General features: G+C 40.2%; 1 protein-coding gene across 6 annotated transcripts in view; it reads right to left on the bottom strand.

Annotated features, from left to right (window-relative positions):
• Positions 1-10,032: 10,032 nt before the first annotated feature.
• LOC102291985 (protocadherin-15) overlaps positions 10,033-18,543 on the bottom strand; it is a 209,037-nt gene continuing 200,526 nt past the window's right edge. For 5 of the 6 annotated variants that reach the window (XM_005914101.3, XM_042225131.1, XM_042225128.1 and 2 more), the window contains 3 exons: positions 16,614-16,728; positions 14,527-16,427; positions 13,848-13,966 (listed from right to left, as the gene is read on the bottom strand). In XM_005914101.3, the coding sequence (XP_005914163.1) occupies positions 14,550-16,427; positions 16,614-16,728 (1,993 nt within the window). In that variant the 3' untranslated portion in view covers positions 13,848-13,966; positions 14,527-14,549. Of the gene's footprint in view, positions 13,967-14,526; positions 16,428-16,613; positions 16,729-18,543 lie in introns of all 6 variants that reach the window. The other variant, XM_042225143.1, reaches the window with a different exon arrangement.

The raw sequence follows: 18,543 nt of genomic DNA, 5'->3' as shown, positions 1-18,543 counted from the left end.
CCACCCCTGCACGCTGGAATCCCACAAAATATTAGAAGTTATGTACAAACTTCAGTGAGGCCTGATTATTGAGATTATAATATTATTCCAGTATTTCACATTGAGCTGCTATAATACCATCTATTAGATGTACATGTACTGGTCCTTGAGTCATATGTTGTGTGCAACATTTGCAATATTGAAGAAGTGGAATGAAAACCGCTTTCCTTTAAATACTGTACTTGTTTAGATGGACAGGAGAGCACCTGCAAAATAATAATTAGCTCCGAGGATAACTCCAGACTGCAGCATGTGATGATAACACTATGCTTGATGAGAGGCACAAAACAACATGCCTTCTTTGCATTTCTCTCACTGCCTCAGTTGATGTTCCTGCATGATGAAAGCATCCCATAATCCCGCTGGAATGGCAGTGGACAAAACACGGATAAGAGCAGGGAGGAAATTGCAGTACAAACAGCCTGATGAGTGCCAGAGACACGGCCCAATGAGTATGGTCTGGTCTATGTTTGCACAGGACCGAAACATGTAGATTGAAGCTCAAAGCCTCTCTCTCCCCTGTCTTTCTCTTTCCCTATGTGTGTGTATGTATTGAGCAACACACTGAGGTTGGTGTACTAACAGAGAGCCAGGGCAACAGGTGATTCAGTAGACACTTCTGCAGAAGTGGATTCCCATGGGATTTGTGGCCAATTTTTTTCCACTCTGCCTGTTTCCTCTCCCAGATCCCAGAGGTGTGATCAGAATGACTTTAGCTAAGATCTGTTGTGGATTATTGACAGGCAAAATCTGACTCACAATAAACATCTCTCCCTTTTTCACATGAATTGAGCAAGGCACAAGGTTTTGGATGATAATCTTTTCTTCCTCTCAGAAAGCATCTAATTGCATTGGCTGGTAAGCCCACACAGAATGGTATGCAGTTATGAATGGTGTGTTTACGCAGGTCGTTTTCATGTGAAGTGTATGTTTGCTCTCATATTGCATATAATTTGCCCAATAACACTCACATCTGCTATTAACTTACCACAGAGTTACTTCAGGCAAAAACACAAGGGCTTGATGCTTTGTGTTCTAGTCTGGACGGCAAAAACAACAACAACAACAGCAACACAGCGCTGCAGTTTTTGTGCCCGAAAATTTCAATTGTAGGTTTAGAATTATAAAATTCAGCTCCCGTGGAACGCAGACATCCAAAACATCATATTAAATAGTTGTTTTCGTTAACTCTATATATAACCAGCCGCGCAGTGGCGACATATGCAGATATTAAAAAGACATCAACATCCAAAATCATTGTTAGAGCAGCATGAAATAGGGGGATAGTGCCATATTCGCATTGTCCCTCCACACACAACCATAGCTAAATCAGTGGCGCCACAGCCACAGAAGCAGGTAGTAATAAGGCTCTGGATGGTGGCCCATAGATGTGTTAGCTGATGTGTTACTCAGAGGGCCCCTATGAAAAGACCCCAGGCGCCTATCCCAGTGCCTGTCTCCACAGCACTAAGCGACCATTAGGCTGGATTTAAAGGGCAAGACATTTAGGCTGCTGTCATCTTGTGTCAGTCCACCACAGGGACCGCGCCGTGGTTAAACGGGCTCGTAAATAAACACCACAGGCATACAGGCAGGGAGCTGAGCTGTGGTGCTGCTGCTGCTAGTAGTGGGGGAGTTGACCGCAGGTTTGGACCAGAACTCTTTTCAACGCCCCTCTCCCCCACCCCCGCCAGCATCTCCATGATTGCCAGACGTAACCTTCAACTTCATAAGTCATCGACTAGACTGACAGCTCCCCACACAGTCGCTTTGTCCCCGTCTTGCTTTCTCTTCTCCATCTTTCTTTCTCCTCTTCTCCCACGCACACATTTTGCATCTGCCTCACACTGTCCCCGGGCTCTGCTCAGAGACAACACCACCACCATGGTGGTGGCGACAGCAGTGATGGAAAAACTGAGGGCTTCTTTCTGAACAGCCCTGGGGTCCCACAACCCCTCCCCATCTCCTCTTCCTCTCCCTCTGTCTCTCCCCTGTCTGTCTTGTTCTGGAGTGAGGACCACACAGATGTTCCAAACCACATCCAAGCAGTCTGGCTGTGATGAGCACATTTGCACACATAGTGTAAGCTAACAATCTGCCAACAGCTAAAATGTGTCTGAATATGTCCTAGCACTAATCTTTGTCTAAGACAACGGCCACTGGAACTAAAATTGAAGCTGCTTACGTAATTCTGGTAGACTTACTGGGAGACACACACTTATAATGGCAAATTATCACATGGAATACAGGATGAGCTGTTGCTTTGGAAACAGGGCGAACAACTTAATACCTCATGGATGCCTGCTGAAGACTCTCAGCAGTAATGTTTTGATCATCAGAAATAAGACCAAGTATAACAATGTTTGCAGAAAGGCTTGTGGCTGAAATCACTCAAGAAATGAGTGTACTGAGCAAGAAAGCCATGGATTAAGAATGTATTACTGTCAGGAACAGCTTAAATGATGCGATTCAGTCAAACTCCACTGAATAAAAAGGAATATAACAAGAGTTACTGAATGCCACGTCCTCTTTGAGTAATCAGCCATCTTTACCAGCCTTGCAGACATCAATGCAAGTATGTCTCAGCCCCTGTCATTTAAGACAGCTACTGTTTTAATGCACCAAAAACTATTCAAACCCCTCAATTACACTTCATGTGAATACTCGGTGTGTGTGTGTGTGTGTGTCTGTGTGTGTGTGTGTGTCTGTGTGTGTGCTGATCTGAAGTCTGTGGTTTGGTATGGTTTGGCGGGTGTGGGAAAGTGTGGTTAGAGCTACACTCACACAAATAGCGGTTTTCTGTGTGAGCAGACAGTGAAATTCTCATTTTAAGACAACAACACAGTGTGTACCTCGAGGCTCGCCAGTGGCCAAACCACACGATGTTTAAATCATTTTGGCTTAATTGCTTTTTAACAAGGCTCCCTCCTGCGTTGACATTATACATTAACACTGTGGGTGCTGAAAGCTCGCAGTCTGACAAGTTTAGCCACGTTCAAATACGTCTGATTCACAATAACAAAAGGGAGACTTTTTTTGTGAAAACTCCATTATGTGCCTTTTCCAGAAATACCAACAATAAAAGCAGAAAAAGCCTCCAAACTGCATTAGAATCCACTCCTGTGTCTCAAGATCTATCAAAAACACATTTAAATCGTTACTTTGTGTCCACGAATGATGTCCAAGTGTGGCATAGACATTGATCAGAGGTAGCTGGCATATATAGGATGTGATCTGACCTTGTATCCAGTGATAGAGCAGCGCATGATACATGGTACAAACACAGGACTGCCACTCATAAACCCCTTCATTAGTAGAGCCAGACAGTGTGGAGCATGTATTTTACTACACACCCAACATTTCAGAGAGAATATAACCTTTGGGCGGGATGTCATAGGACCGGACTCACTGAGCTGCACTGTGTGTATGTGTGTGTGTGACCTGTCTGTCAGTTAAACCTTACTTTGGGTTTTGAGTACATTTCCAAAATAACAATGTGCAGCACAGAAATTATAAAGCACTCAAGATGTACAATATATAGTTATGGAAACCAAAAAGCATTCGAGATGACTTCTGAAATGGCATTAAATCAGATGGCACACGCTTTGCGCACACAACGGCCGACCAAGGTATAGAAAAGTCAAAACAAAACGGAGACATCCTAATATCCTTGAATTATTTTGAAAGCACATCCCCAGATAGCTCTGACTGCGGTCATTGGGCACCTATTTTGGAGAGGCACAGTCTTAAATAGCTTCAGGAAATGAGGAGATGATGATGGACTTCTACTCTCTGCCTAAGCGCTGCTCGCTGAAAATAGGAGTGATGTGTTGTTTTCTACATGTCAGAAAGAAAGGAGCAGAAAATGATCAGTATAAAAGAAATGTTTACCAATTAGGTAGGCGCTGGAAGCAAAAAGCCACTGATCCACACAATAATAATATACCATATTTATACAGAGCAAAGCAAAAAAACCCCTTAATTTTAATACATTTAATAGGACACCAAAATGCAAGGACATTAAAAAACCATCAAAAGATGAGAAAAGATGTGACTTTGTCAAGTTAAACAACAACTTTCATTTCTATTTTGGTCAAATTTGCAGCACTTGTTCACTTAGTGAAATACTACCCCACACAAGATAAATAACCAGTCATGCTGCAGGGCCTCTAACGTCCAGAGACCATAACAGTGAATTGCATTATGTATAATTTCCACCCTATCAGCCACATTGGAAACATTTTTTATCACTTCATTTGCCTTGTCATTTCAAAGGCAGATGTCAAGCCCCAGCTGTGAGTTCCAGGCGCCATCTTGTGGCTATTTGCGTACAACATCTGGGATCACTTGAGGCCAAAAACGCGCAATGAATTAAACATTTTCAGAGCACTTAGAGTTATTTAACGTTACAACAAAGAGCCAATCTTTCTTATGGTTTTATATAATATGAGGTTCAATAAAGGCTTAATATTTATGTGCATGTATGCATCGTCACATGACTTCTAAATGCATAGCTTTCATCCAAAATGAATTCTAGTCCATGAGATAATGACTAAGGTGTAAGGAAGTAAAAGGCATCATATTGTCTTGCTTCCATTTTTAATATAATATTTTACAGTATTTGATTTATTGTCAAAATCAAATATTATGTGTGTATGAGTGTCAACAACAATTAACATTTAATAACGTTGGCATGTATTAAAATTTAATAACTTGCACAATCTAAAAGAAGAGAAATGATAAAAGAAAAAAATACTGGTGAATCCTTGGAAATTTTGCAGCGCTGAACTCTGGCAGATTAACTTCGAGTACATTCAGATAAATTATCAGACACTTACAAGCTTTCCATACCTTTTATCCATCAGACTGATAATAAAGTTATTTATTGATTGTGATCCCTTGTCAGAGACACTTACAGCTCTGACTACTTCTATGACTGCTACTTGTCTGCTTGTATAACCTGCCTCTGTATTTCACGAGTTTACAAACATGATATATTTTGCGCAGTTGCACCACTTTGACTGATAAAATCTATTCATAGGTAGGCACCTGCCAAACTACTCAAAACTGCCTCAGTGGTAATTCCCAAGTCTCAGACATAGAAGTTAATTATGAATTTTCAGTAGTTTTGTAAACTTTGATGGGTCACAGATGGATTCCAAAAGTTATTATCAGCTGAGTTCTTTTAAAATCTCTCCAATCAGTTTTGACTTTACTCCACTCCACAGGAAATATAAACAGTAAGCAGTAATGTGCTGAAATGTGAAGAGGTCAGTGTAATCTTAACAGGCAGATGAGCTGCAGGGCATAACTGAAAAGGTGAGAGCCAATTTGATCAGCAGGAAAATGACCGGCTTCTGTGTTGCCCTGCAGGGAGTTTACAGGATGTTTATGAATTGCGCTTAAGTGCTGTTAATCAAGTTATAGCCGATGGGAAAGCTTTGATGAATTTAGCATTGATCAGGAAAGGCCAGAGCTTCTACAATACCATCACTTGTCAGCTGGAGTAATGAAAGCAATGAGAGCTGCACCAACATCAGAACTCGATAAGTGTCTCAGCTGTGTAAGCAATATAGAAAAGGGCAGGAGAAAAACACAGCGGAATAACTTCAACTGCTACAAAAGAAGCAAATAGAAATATAGTGAGATGCATTTTCGTTCCTGCTGTGTGCAACTAGTTTAATGTTTCTTTTCAAATAAAAAGGTACACCAACAGGAGCAGCTGCCTCTGAATTCTTGTTGGCATAGGAAATCTAGATGTTAGGTTTTGCATTTTGAATGTACCAAAGTAAACCTGTTAGCAATCAACACCTGCTGCATGCTATATATTCATCGCTAGCACCAAGAGTTATGTACATTACTTTGCAAAAGTCTTGAGCCATTCTTTATTTCTTCATGTTTTGCTTCCAAGGAGCCAGACTTGTAATATTTTAAAGTGGTTTGAGCAACAGTGCTCTAAGGATTTCCAAGGTGTGTCAATGTTTCTCTTTGGACATTGGCTACTTTTTCACTCATTTTTAGTACCTGACCATTTTTAGAGGGATATTTTCTGTTTTTTAAGCTGCTTAACTCTAACCTATGACTCATCGAAGCATAGAAAAACATGAAACTCAAGGGATAAACCAGTGTTATTTATAGACATAACTGATAACTTTGCAAAGCACCAATTTCTTTAGTTGAATGTTTGAAAAATGCCAACGATAACACAGTGTGACAGAAGTTTGGTAGTTTGGTACCAAGGTTATGTGCCAAGGCTTTATACAGAGCTATTGTGTCCTTAAAAAATTGAGGAAACTGGGCAGGAGAAGGACAAAAGAAGAAGCGACAGACCTAGAAAACTATCTACAGCAGATGAAGAGTATCTGAAATTAATTTCCTTAAAAAATGGAAAAAAATCCAGCAAGACCCAACACAGGATCTGAGAGAGGCATCTGGACCTTCAGATGATGAATCTACTGTTAACTAAAGCCTCATCAAAAATGATCTTAGGGGAGGGATGGCTTTCAAAAAGCCATTCATAAAGAAGGAAAACAGAGAGAAAATGCTGAGGTATGCCAAATTACTGGAACTGGACTGAAAATCAGTAGCAAGAGTGTGGTGTGATGTGAGTGATGAGTCTAGATTTGAAAAAATCTGGTTCAACTCATTCACGCACACTATACTTAAGGACGAGGTCAGCAGAGAGGCATGACAGTGAGTGTTTACAGCCATCTATAAAACACAGTGGAAGCTCTGTCATGTTTTGGTGCTGAATTTCAGCCACTGGTGTTGGGATCTGGTCAAAATTATGTTTTCCAGATGTAACACCATCTGGACAGCATCTGATTGGAAATGGCTTTAATTTTCCAGCATGGCAGTGATGCCAAAAACACACACATACTTGCCTTCACAGAGCCCAGACCCCAGTGGTAAGCAGTTTATGATCATCTTAAAACAAAGGGCAACTGACATTGAACAAAAGAGCTTTGAAGGTTCTTCAAGAAGCCTGAAGAATTATTACTGACTAAATTACTAAAATCTTACCTAAGAGAGTTCAGGCTGTGTTGAAAAATAAAGGTGGTAATACTGAATATTAACTTTTAAGCTTATAAACTTATGAATTTAGATTTTGCCATATAAATCGTATTTTTATGTACGTTTCCACATTAATTGCTAATTTCCATTTTTTCCAGCAAAATATAACGAAATGAGCGTTAGTTCAAGACTTTTGCACAATACCATATATAAAACGTGAATACTGGAAAAAAGTCTAAAATATTATTTTGTGTGATATTTTCATACCTCATCCTCTTAAACCCTTAGATAACACTTTAAAATGACTTTTTAAGCTCCTTTGGAGAGAGCCTGGATAATTCTTATATAACCAATGATGGTTGTTGGGCTATCTATATTTTAAATGTAATCAATTCAGTCATTATTCTACTATATAAAAATAATTTAGGGCACTATGAATAGCCAAGCATTTGCAAATTATAACTGATGGCAGCACTGGGTGAGCTAGACTCTCCAGGAACACCACACCATCAAACTTGTTTACCCGAGTAAAAAACAAATTCAAGCTATAAACCAAAACAAACAAAAACAGCAGCAATAACAGCAGTTTCGGTGTTTATCAAAGAAATGACCCTTACACCAGATGGTGTATGCTTGGTATAAACACCATTGCACAGCACCATCTAATGTGACTTCACTGAACCAACATTCAACCAGCCCCAATCTGCCCTGCAGCTTGCAACAGGGACAGATGGGAATAGTTTAGTGCTGCAGGGCAGACATGATCTAGTTTAATGAGTAAAAATGCCAGAGTTCACAGAATAACAAAAATAATGACAACGGATTCTTGGCATATGATGTAATTGCACCAGTACCTGTGATATGTGGTCACCGCCTCTGCATTTTGTTTCGGGATTACAGAATATGTGGTAACGTGACCCTTTTGTTGTAACATTAGTCATGAAATAAATCATTATATTTTGGCGTCAGGATCTGGAGGAAATGCAGAGTCCCACCCTCCAGGTCTGAGCATGCAATAAGCAATGGTGACGGATAGGTATTATGAGGAGTTTCCTCCTGCCTCCGTTAGGGATTTGCAATAATCTCCTTTAGAATGAGTCACTGGTAGATTACCATATTGCCTGCTGTAGGCCAGGATATCCTATATAGGCTATGCTAATAGGTGAAACAGGAGGTTCACTGGTGGACTTGGAATAGCTACAGTGCTAACATGTGCCTGGGAAGCACTTTCCTCTGCACTATTAATGTATTAGATACTCCTGCTGTGCACACAGAAAGTCATACCTGCATGCTTATGAAATGGCTGCTGTTAAAAGAAAAGGAAAGAAAATCTCTTTATGCATTTATGACAAGCAGTATTTACTGTGACGATCAGGATGATCTTTTTCACACACACTCAGGAGCAAAGATCAGCAAATATAACCATAGAGATTTATACAGCAATTTGAATACCATGTCTTCTCTGTGCACAGACCATGCATTCTTTATGGGGACTATTGTTTCATATTGTACAATTATCAGTGCGTGTTTCACTATACATAGATAGCGTTAGCTAAGTTTGGAAGCTTTTTTGATCATCGGTGTTTTTGAAATTGAAGCCTCGTTATAACTGGTGTGCTGATTCTATTTTTCCAGAGCAGATTGTCTGTGCAGCAAATAAAATGATCCACAACCCCGAGAGCGTCTTAGTTCCTCATGTGGATTAGGTTATTATACATTAGTCATATATGTTATAGTCATTGTCATGATTGTGTAAGGGTTTGTTTTTAATTACGTTTATATATCTCAATCATTTGTAAACAAGATTGGCTAGTGAAACATGCACTAAAAATCTAAATCCAATTTATGAATTATAAATATAGAGTTTCTACTCCTATTTTTCCATTTACTATGGATATTTGATTACAGGGTAATTTCAAAAAGAATCTTTTCTGTGAAGTTTCCTCCGCTTCTTTCAGTAAGACTGAATGCTAAAAAAATCTGCAGCTATGTGGTACTACCTACTCTGCAGTGACACTACATTCTCAGCAAGCTAATGCAATGCATTTACTACACTTGCTTAAGAGGCGTCAGGAGTGTCTGAAGCTCTTTGCACTGATTAAACTAAAGGCCAGAAACAAGGCCTCAAAAGGGCAATTAGAATAAGCATGCTGCCACAAGCTAGCATACAGACAGAGCATGACCCTGTACATTTGTTTGGCGCATACATAGGACTTCTAGCTTTGCAGACTCCCTGGTGTATGAATAATTACCATGCATAAAACCTTTAAAGATTTATGAATCTCTGTGAAGCACAGCAGTATTTCTGTATCATGATTCACATCCGCAGGTCTATTACAGAATTACTGCTGCAGAAAATGACTTCACATAAACACAGACTTTGGCAGAACCTGTTTTGGAGGATATATAAATACATTTAAATGAACCCTGAGGTTAAGATTATACGATGCAGGTCTATAGAAATACTGCTTACAACTTCTGTGATCCTTTCTGTAACTGAATTTCTACATATCTGGTTTACTGAGAAGGCAGTAACATTTACAGAAATAAACATTTAGGAAATTGTAAATTATAGTAAAATTGTGCATTGTAGTACTGCAACCTTAAGTGTTCACGAAAGGTCACAAGAACATGAATTAAAACAAGACTGAAAGACTACAGGCATGATGGTTTAAGTTAAACCTGCCGCAGGTACACTCACCAGATGGTTTATTAACACCTGTTGTGTCAGGAACCGATTGTCTGTCAAAAAGCGATTAAACATGGCCTGTATAGCGCTTTACTAGTCCCTAAGGACCCCAAAGCGCTTTACACAACCAGTCATCCACCCATTCACACACACATTCACACCCTGGGGCGCACTGACAGAGGCGAGGCTGCCGGACACTGGTGCCACCGGGTCCTCTGACCACCACCAGTAGGCAACGGGTGAAGTGTCTCGCCCAAGGACACAACAACTGAGACTGTCCAAGCCAGGGCTCAAACCGGCAACCTTCCTATTACAAGGCGAACTCCCAACTCTTGAACCACAATCGCCACAATAACATTAAGATTCATGATTTATTGGCCTGTAATATGTGAAACATATGCCAAATGTATCCATCATGGATGACATCAAGCCATCTACAGCAGCAAAGAATATTCCTGTCACAAGGTAGAAGCTGTTTTATATATCCAATATTTATCCAGTTAAAGAGTATCAGTGACATTAAAAATGTCTTCTTTAAGAGGGATTTTGTCAAGAGGGTAGGAGAAATTGGAATAAATATAACATAACAGTTCTATAGAGGTTTTTAAAGTCTGGTTGGTTATAGTGTTAGTACTGTATTACAGAGTCATAAAGATACTAGCAAAACATGTAATTTATTTTTTAATTTTATATATAACCCCTTTGTAAATCCTGCTGACTACAGTCTATTTACCAATATCAACAAAGACATTACACATAAAAAAAACACTAGATGCACATCTATGATGTGGCTCGCCCGGCAACTCAAAGTTTGGGATGATCTCAAAGAGCGTTGCTATATGGTACGTCCTGATCTTTTGATACAAGGAAAGGTGGATCAATGATCAGGCAACATTTTTCCAATATTCTGTTGTCTAGTGAGCTGGTGTGAATTATAGCCTCAGTTTCCTGTTCATGGCTGACAGGAGTGGCACCCAGTGTAGTCCTCCGTTGTTGCAGCCCATCTGCTTCAAGGTTTAATGTATTTTGCATTTGTCTTTTGAGCTGCTCAAGAGAAACTAGCCTGCTACTTATTGAATATTTTCTCATTTTCAGACAATTCTTTTAAACGGTCCCTAGATACGGTTGTGCAAGAAATCAGCAGCAGTTATGGCGGCACGATTACCAGAGTCACAAAGACTCATCCTCTTTTTGCCGTTAATTTACAAAACCTTCCAATTGATTAATCTATCACCTCACTGATGAGAAACTTCAGTAATAATCATGGTGGCAAACTAGCATGAATCATTGCTTTCCCCCCCCTTTTTTTTTTTTGCAAATGCTACAAATGTCTGCCATTTTTTCAAACCTTTACACATTTTTGTACTTTAAATAATAAATATAAATGGCAAGTAAATCCCGTTTGAGACTGAATTGCGGGTATGCTCAAGCTTAACCTTCTTTTAAAGAGAATTGTCTATTCTTAATGCTGTAATTTAATCTACTAAGTGAAATGATCAGGGTGAGGAGTGAAGCAAAAAAAGGTTTTGGACATAATCCTGTGACAAACGGAAACGCTTAGTAGAAATGCTTCCATTATTCATTGGGCCAGCTTTAATCCAATTCATTAGGAGAATTTCACAAAAGGTGATCGGTGAAGTCCTCTTATGTCCTTTTTTTTTTCTTTTCTTGTTAAGATGAAATGCATCTGTGCCCCCCTCATATCCAAAGAAAATTAATTTGCATTCTTGTTAGGAATGCTCCTTTTTCATATTAGTACGGTATACACATAGAATAAAATTTTATACAAGAATTGGCAAAAAACAGTGCATAATATTGTACCCAAGAGCAGCACTGTGCACTGAGCTGACAGGAGTGCTGTTCTCCTGTCAGCTGTGAAGGTTCCTGTGAATGTGCATGCAGAGTGGACTAGCAAAGAAACCAGGTGGCTGTTGAGACACAGTAAACACAACATACACGTGAAAATTAAACAACCTCATCTTTATGCTTTTGGGTTGGTCTTGCTTCTATGTATGCATTTTTTTCTTTTTCCCAGTGCAGAGATCAGTTTGGATCCTTAAATACACCAGGCTTGTTGTTGTAGGAACAAGGTTTCCTCCTGACCTATTTATGGAGCATCTTTTCAAGCCGTTTCACTCGCATTCAGCTGCTGCTCTTTCTGAACATGAGCCGATGTAAAGAATTTGACTGACATTCTCATGGTGTGAATGAGTGCAAAACACTTATTGTTAATGCTATTCTGGATGTGGTAGATGTGCAACGCTATGATAAACCAACAATCAAACCAAGGATGTTATTAAGATTTCCATTTACAATTTTCATTTTGCCTTTTTTTTTCCTCTAAGCAGGTTGTGCTGATAGTTGAGAAAGTAGGTTCAGTGCTGTCAGTTTCTTGCAGTTCCAGTCATACTTCCCACAGCTTTTCAGAAATACAGTAGCTATCCACAACCCCATGTTTGGTGACCTGTCATTGCTCTCCTTTAAAGTGAAAGCCCACTCGACAGAGAAAGCATCATTCTGAAAGCCCTCTTTCTGCAGATGCTATATTGTTTTGAGATTACTGCAGAGTTCTGCTACTTTCTTCCTCATTATACAATTGAAGGCTGTCTTTATAACCTCAAACAGTATCATAAAGGCATGCAATGATGTAGTTTCATGTTTGAATAAGACTCAGCTGCTATTAACATAATCCTTGTTGCTAAAAAACCTTCATGTTGAGCATAGGGCAAAGTGGCAGAAACGATAAATGCCAGAAATTATGCTTCACAAAACAATAAAATAGGCAGAGCTTTATTGTTGAATGTGATACATGTTTTTGGTTTTCCTTCCACTGTCATGACATGATCAGACTGAACCTGCATCATGTAAAGGGACTGAAAATATCACATTCTGTAGGTACAAATGTCCATATAAAAACACTATGATCACACCGTCATATTCCACTGTTGAAATACAGCAATGACAGTCATGTGGCTATTATGTCTTTAATGTCATATGTTAGACTCTTCATATCTGTTAGATAGAAAATAGACAAAAATAATTTCATATATTTTTCATAAATTCTCAAAAACATCACCGAGTGATCACAACATAAAATAATCAGTAACAATTTGAATTATTCGCAAGTACAACCCCATTAGCAAAATAACTTTCTTTTCCCACATCACAGACTACATTACCACCATTTCTTCATATTTCTTTAAAGTACCTTTTTAACAGCATAGTGTAATGGACAATTTGTTTCAGAAAAAAAAAAGATAAACGGATGCAAAAAAAGGATTCACTCCATAAAATAAGTCCATCTTCTGTGCTGAATAAAATTAAAAGTACACTCAAGCACTCAATCACATATAATTTCATATTTCTTTGAGGCACTCATTGCCTTTCAGCTCAATGTTCCCACCTGTAACGGCCCTGTTGGTGATAAAAGCTTGTTACAATAAGCTTTAACATATTAGGACTAAATAAAATGTGACTATAAGGGCAATCACCCATCTGTGATTGGAGCTTATCCAGCTTAGGCACACATTTTTATGACCAAGAAAAAAAACACTTGATAGAGAATGGAAAACAACCAAAAAAGGGGGATCAATTTTTCAGCATGGCCAGTCAGAGTTTTGTCATTGGTATGTGCAGGTTGTTCCAAGGTCCCATCCACAATTCCTCCTCATCTGATAATGTGTGGTCACTGTGGGACTCCAGTGTCTCCCTACTGTTCTTGTGGTTGTCAACTGAAGTCTCTTGCTGCTCAGTGACACACGGGCCACTGCTGTTTCTGTCAATTGTGGCCTTAGCAATATTGGTTTTGGACCCAAAACTTTTAAGCTCTTTAATGGTGGAACCCAGGGAACTACAAGAGGACCGAGTGTTGAGGTTGATGTCCATGTTGGAGGGAACACTCGTACCTCTTTCATTTTCTGCTTCGTTTCCCATGTCCTCAACACTAATAACCGGAGGCGGTTCTTCATGTGTTACGCCCAGCTTTTCTAGTTTTTTAAAATGCTTACCCAGCCGACATGGAGAACCCATCTTTAGGTTGTTTAGATGAGGCGGTCGCCTAGTTCGCACAATAGTGCCATTCTGTGCGAGGTAGATATTCCCGTTTATGTTGCTGTGGCTGTTTGGGAGTCTGTTCCGTTGCGTCTCTGTGCTGCTGTCCTCTGCAGTGGAGCTGGTCTCGTTTTCCCGATCTACAATCAACTTAATCCGCTTCTTTCTCCCAGGCTGAGGAGAAAGTGGAGGGTTATTGTTATTATATTTACTTTTTTTAAGAGGGTGCAGTAAGTGAAAAATAATTTTTAAAAAACCCACACACAGAAACAAGTACTGTATAATAAAAAAAAACTGGGAAACAAAGCTGTTTTGAAAAGAATTTGCAGTAACTGTTTAAATCAGAACCTGGCTAAAAACCTGTTTTATCATTTTTTTTAAAGTTTCTGTTCTGTGCTAGACTTGCATTTTAGTGAGAAATCTCGTGTTTCCATAGAAAATGACAACCACACAGTAATAATCTGAACATCACAAGAAACACAACCTCCCAAAAAACACACTGAGCAATAAGTTAGTGTTTTGACATGCAAATTTCCACTCTAGAAACACGGCATGAAAACATCAAAGAGAACAGAAAGCCAAAGATGTGAGAAAGAGAGATTCCAATATTGCAGCAGGAAAATCAGGTCCTTTCTTGCTAAGGGGGAATGAGGAAAAAGTGAATGTGAACTCTCTAGAGGCAAGCAATATTTCTTCACTCCCATGCAAGGGTAATTGATTTTATTCACTCTTACTTCACAGTGGACAATATATCTCTCTAGAAGGCAGTTGACTTTCCCTCAGAATCTGAATCAGCATCAGATGTTTCTTCAGTTTCTTCTGAGCTCTTTGATGCACTGCGGGTCCCTGATCCAGAGCCCCTGACTGAGGATCTGTCAGAGGAGATGGCATCCTCGTCCACCTCTGTGATAGGAGACAGTCCTCCATATGTCTCTTCCGAGGTGTCACCAATGCTTCTGATCTCAGAGCGGGCAGGAGGACCAGTGTAGGACGTAGAAGGCCCAGGGTCTCCAGATGCCACACTGGATCTCCTAGATGATCCTGCATCACTGAGTTCGCTGGTGGACTCTTTGCTCTCGTCATCAGCCTCAGAGTCGTCTTCATCCTCCTCTTCACTTTCCTCTGTGATTGTGTCCTCAGATCCACGGCTCACAATAGACTTTCGGGAACTTCGGCTGCCACTAGTTGACTTGGAACCAGCTGAGCTCATGCTGCCCAAAGAACTCACGTCTGAACCAGACATTTTTCTCTGGCTGGACCGAGATAATGAGCCTTCACTTCCTGAACCTGATTCTGGCTCACTGGCTGTCCCTGTCCCCGACTCGGCTTCACTGAGGTCCCCGCTGGACTTCTCTGAGGTTACTGCTGATGATCTAACACTTGAGCCAGATAAAGATGCAGCAGTACCACCGCTACCACTGCCACTCTCACTTGTACTTTCACTTCTGCTACCACTGACACTGGAACTCCCACTGACACTCTTTCCAGAAGCACCACTCCCCTTGCTGGTTTCAGTCGCAGAGGATCTCGTGGAAGAACGAACAGAAGAGCCACTTTCTCTAGTGCTGCCTGAAGCTTCCTCAGACTCGTCTTCAGAGTCTTTCTCTGTTTCTGAATCCTTTTCTGTGCTTGTTCCCCCCTCTGTTGCTGAGCCTGTTTGTGATTCTGTTTCTTCCTCAGACTTTGACTCTTTCTCGGTTTCTGACTCTTTCTCGGTTTCTGACTCTTTCTCGGTTTCTGACTCTTTCTCGGTTTCTGACTCTTTCTCGGTTTCTGACTCTTTTTCTGTAGCTGACTCCTTCTCTGAGTCTGACTCCTTCTCTGACTCAGATTCTTTCTCACTGGCAGATTCCTTATCCGTCTCTTCTCCTTCAGACTTGGACTTGCTTTCCTCATCGGAATCTCCTGGCTCTTCATCAGGCTCTTCCTCTGAGTCCACGGTGCTTTCATTGGCATCATCCCGGTCTAAATCAACTTTGAGATAATCTCTGTCAACACTGCTTTTCTCTGAGGTTTCATCGTCAGAGCCCTTCTCTTTACTGCTTCCACTAGCACCTGCTTCTGGCTCACTTTCTGTCACACTAATGGACACTTTAGACTTTCTTTCATCCTCACTAGCTGCTTGTGAGGCTTCCTCATCTAGTTCACTGCCAGTGGCTGAGCCACGACTCACACTACTCTGTGACTTTCTTCGGACCTGCAACTTTGTGCCCAAGTTGATTTTCCTCAAGACTTTCCCAAGCTTGCTACGGGCATCAGACTTGCTGTCTATTGGTCCCATAACTGCTGGTCCATCAGCTAGACTTTCCTGGCTGTCAATACGGCGAGCAGACATCAGTTTGGCATAATCCTTGTCCGTCTTCCCGGCGCCAAACATCTTGAACATCCTGGCTTTTTTCCATGGAGATGTGCCAGAAGCACTGGCATCAGATGGCTGCTCTCCTCCCTTGCTGGCAGCCAGAAGTTTGCTGAGTTTCATGACAGACTTCAGTTTCTTGGCAGCCTTAGAAGGTTCACCCTCCTCTGCTGGCTCAGCTTGTTCAATTTCATCCTCTGGTGGCAAATCCCTAAACGCAACTCTCTTCTGCGGACCTCTACCTCGCATGCCACCACGGCCCCTGCCTCTGCCCCGGCCCTAAGATAATCACATTTCATTTAGCAACCATGAATTTGTGAATATAAAGCCATCGTGCTGCATAGGTTTCACACACATTACTGTTCAGTAATACTTTGAACACACAACTTATTAAAACAAATATTTGAGATAATACTCAAGATAATCAGTGAAAGTCTGAAATTCACATTCAAGCAAGGGTAATACCTCAGGGCCATGTGGACTGTAGTAATACCCATCATCCTCCACAATAACCTCTCCATATTCATCATACATGGGTGATATCAGCCTCCGCCGACTGCCGTACTGAGGAAAGTCGTACCTATAGTTGTTCACAGAAGAGGGATTCGAATTAGTTTAGGCTGATGATTAGTTGAAAACACCAAAGTTGACACACTGCAATATTAAAAAAATAAATCTCAACCAGATTTATTACTTTAATATCAAAGACCCACTGTATCATGTAAGGGACCTGTTATTATTAGTGATAGTAAATATTCTGCATTGCAAAGGAAGATTATCAATCTCCTATGGGAACAGGAATTATAGCAATATCAATATACTCACAAAGAATCAAGCAAGCTAGAAGGTTATTTACCCCATATCAGTGTTTTAAAACCTGCATTGTATTTACAGTACAATGTGATTTGCTCAGTAGCTAATAAAGGGGCTTAGTTTTGCTGTCTGGAATTCTTTCCATTATTATTTTTCAAGTCCTTTCTCTAAATTGCCCTCAATTATATCAGGCTGATCCCATTAATTACTGCTTTTGGTTGTTGTTAATATAACTGAGAACGTCTTTGGTCAGACAGACAGTAATTGCTGTGGTGATTTACTGCACTTTTTGAAATTACTTTTCAATTTAGTGAGAAAGCAAACAAGAGGGGGAAAGCATGCAGGCTAAAAGGCTAAAAGAGTGTTCCTCCAAAAGAAAAGAAGACAAAACAAATATTTCAGTATATTTGCCTGTGTTTGTCAAAATCCTCTATTGAATTACAAGAATGGAACCACATGTAGAAATGGAGACTGTAACAAGCAATAACTAAAAGCCCATTAAAAGCATGTGAATTTAATTAGCTTGTTTAAAGACCACACACTATGTATGCAGAATGCTAACAAAGAAACACAAGAGAGAAGAAAAAAGTGTTAACGGTCAAATTACATAACATCGTATGGTAGCCGCAAACTTTTAAATATATAAATCAAATTTTGCTTTACTATATAATATGAGGCTGTACGCGTTAATGCGGTTGTTTAATGCCTCACCTAGGATGTGAGTTAATATTTACTTTAAAATACTAAATTAGAGAGGTGGCTACACTTCACGTCTGCTGTAAGGCCCGCGCAGTCTGGTGACTGCAGCATTAAAAGCTTAACTGCTAATAAAGTTTGCCCCTCATCTCAAATAGGAGCAGATCAAAGTCTTCACATAGTGATGGTACACTCACTGGCAGTGGCAGCTTTTACAAAAAAAAAGTGACATGTCATTAAAATACAAGTTCAGCTTGTTAAAAATGAAGGTGTGATTCAGACAATAATTAAGCTGGCTGGTGAGAAACTACAGAGGCAATTAGAACACTTGATTTCACTACGCACAGTTTTTTCCCCCTAGTTTGTTAGATGTTCGTTCAGCGATTTAAGGCTGGAAAATATAAAAGCTTCTTCCCGTTTTGATAAAAGTTGCAGCATAATTCCCCACAGCAGCGCAAGTCACCTGCAACAGAGCAGGAGCGTTTAATGAATAACAATTTCTCAGCAGCTGTTACAGCTTTGAGTTCCATGTTTTTCCTTTTTAGACCATATGGGCAAAGTAACCGGGCAGCCAAAACAGCCTTTATCCATTAAGCTATGGGAAGAACATTCAGACTCTCAGGTGCCTGACTGAAGGGAGCATAACTGATCTCATTTTGGCAGGAGTAAAGAGGGCAAATGCTTGGATGGTACTGAAGGGGCAGCTTAAGTTATGTGCATCATTTTATTCTGAGCTTCTTTGAAAATCTCATAATTCTCCAAGGATGTCGACTCTCAAAGAGAGCTAGAAGGCAAGGTCAGGATGAAGAGGTCCTAATGATGTAACTTAAGAAAAAAATTTTTTCTAAATGAACCAAGGGAGATCAGGTCCATGGATTAGAGTACA

Source organism: Haplochromis burtoni, unplaced genomic scaffold (genome assembly GCF_018398535.1).
Source record: "Haplochromis burtoni strain Fernald_Lab_line unplaced genomic scaffold, NCSU_Asbu1 Contig_7, whole genome shotgun sequence".
In the NCBI taxonomy this organism is placed as follows: Eukaryota; Metazoa; Chordata; class Actinopteri; order Cichliformes; family Cichlidae; genus Haplochromis; species Haplochromis burtoni.
Note: the sequence above shows the minus strand (reverse complement) of the source record. Positions and strands in the feature narration are given on the sequence as shown.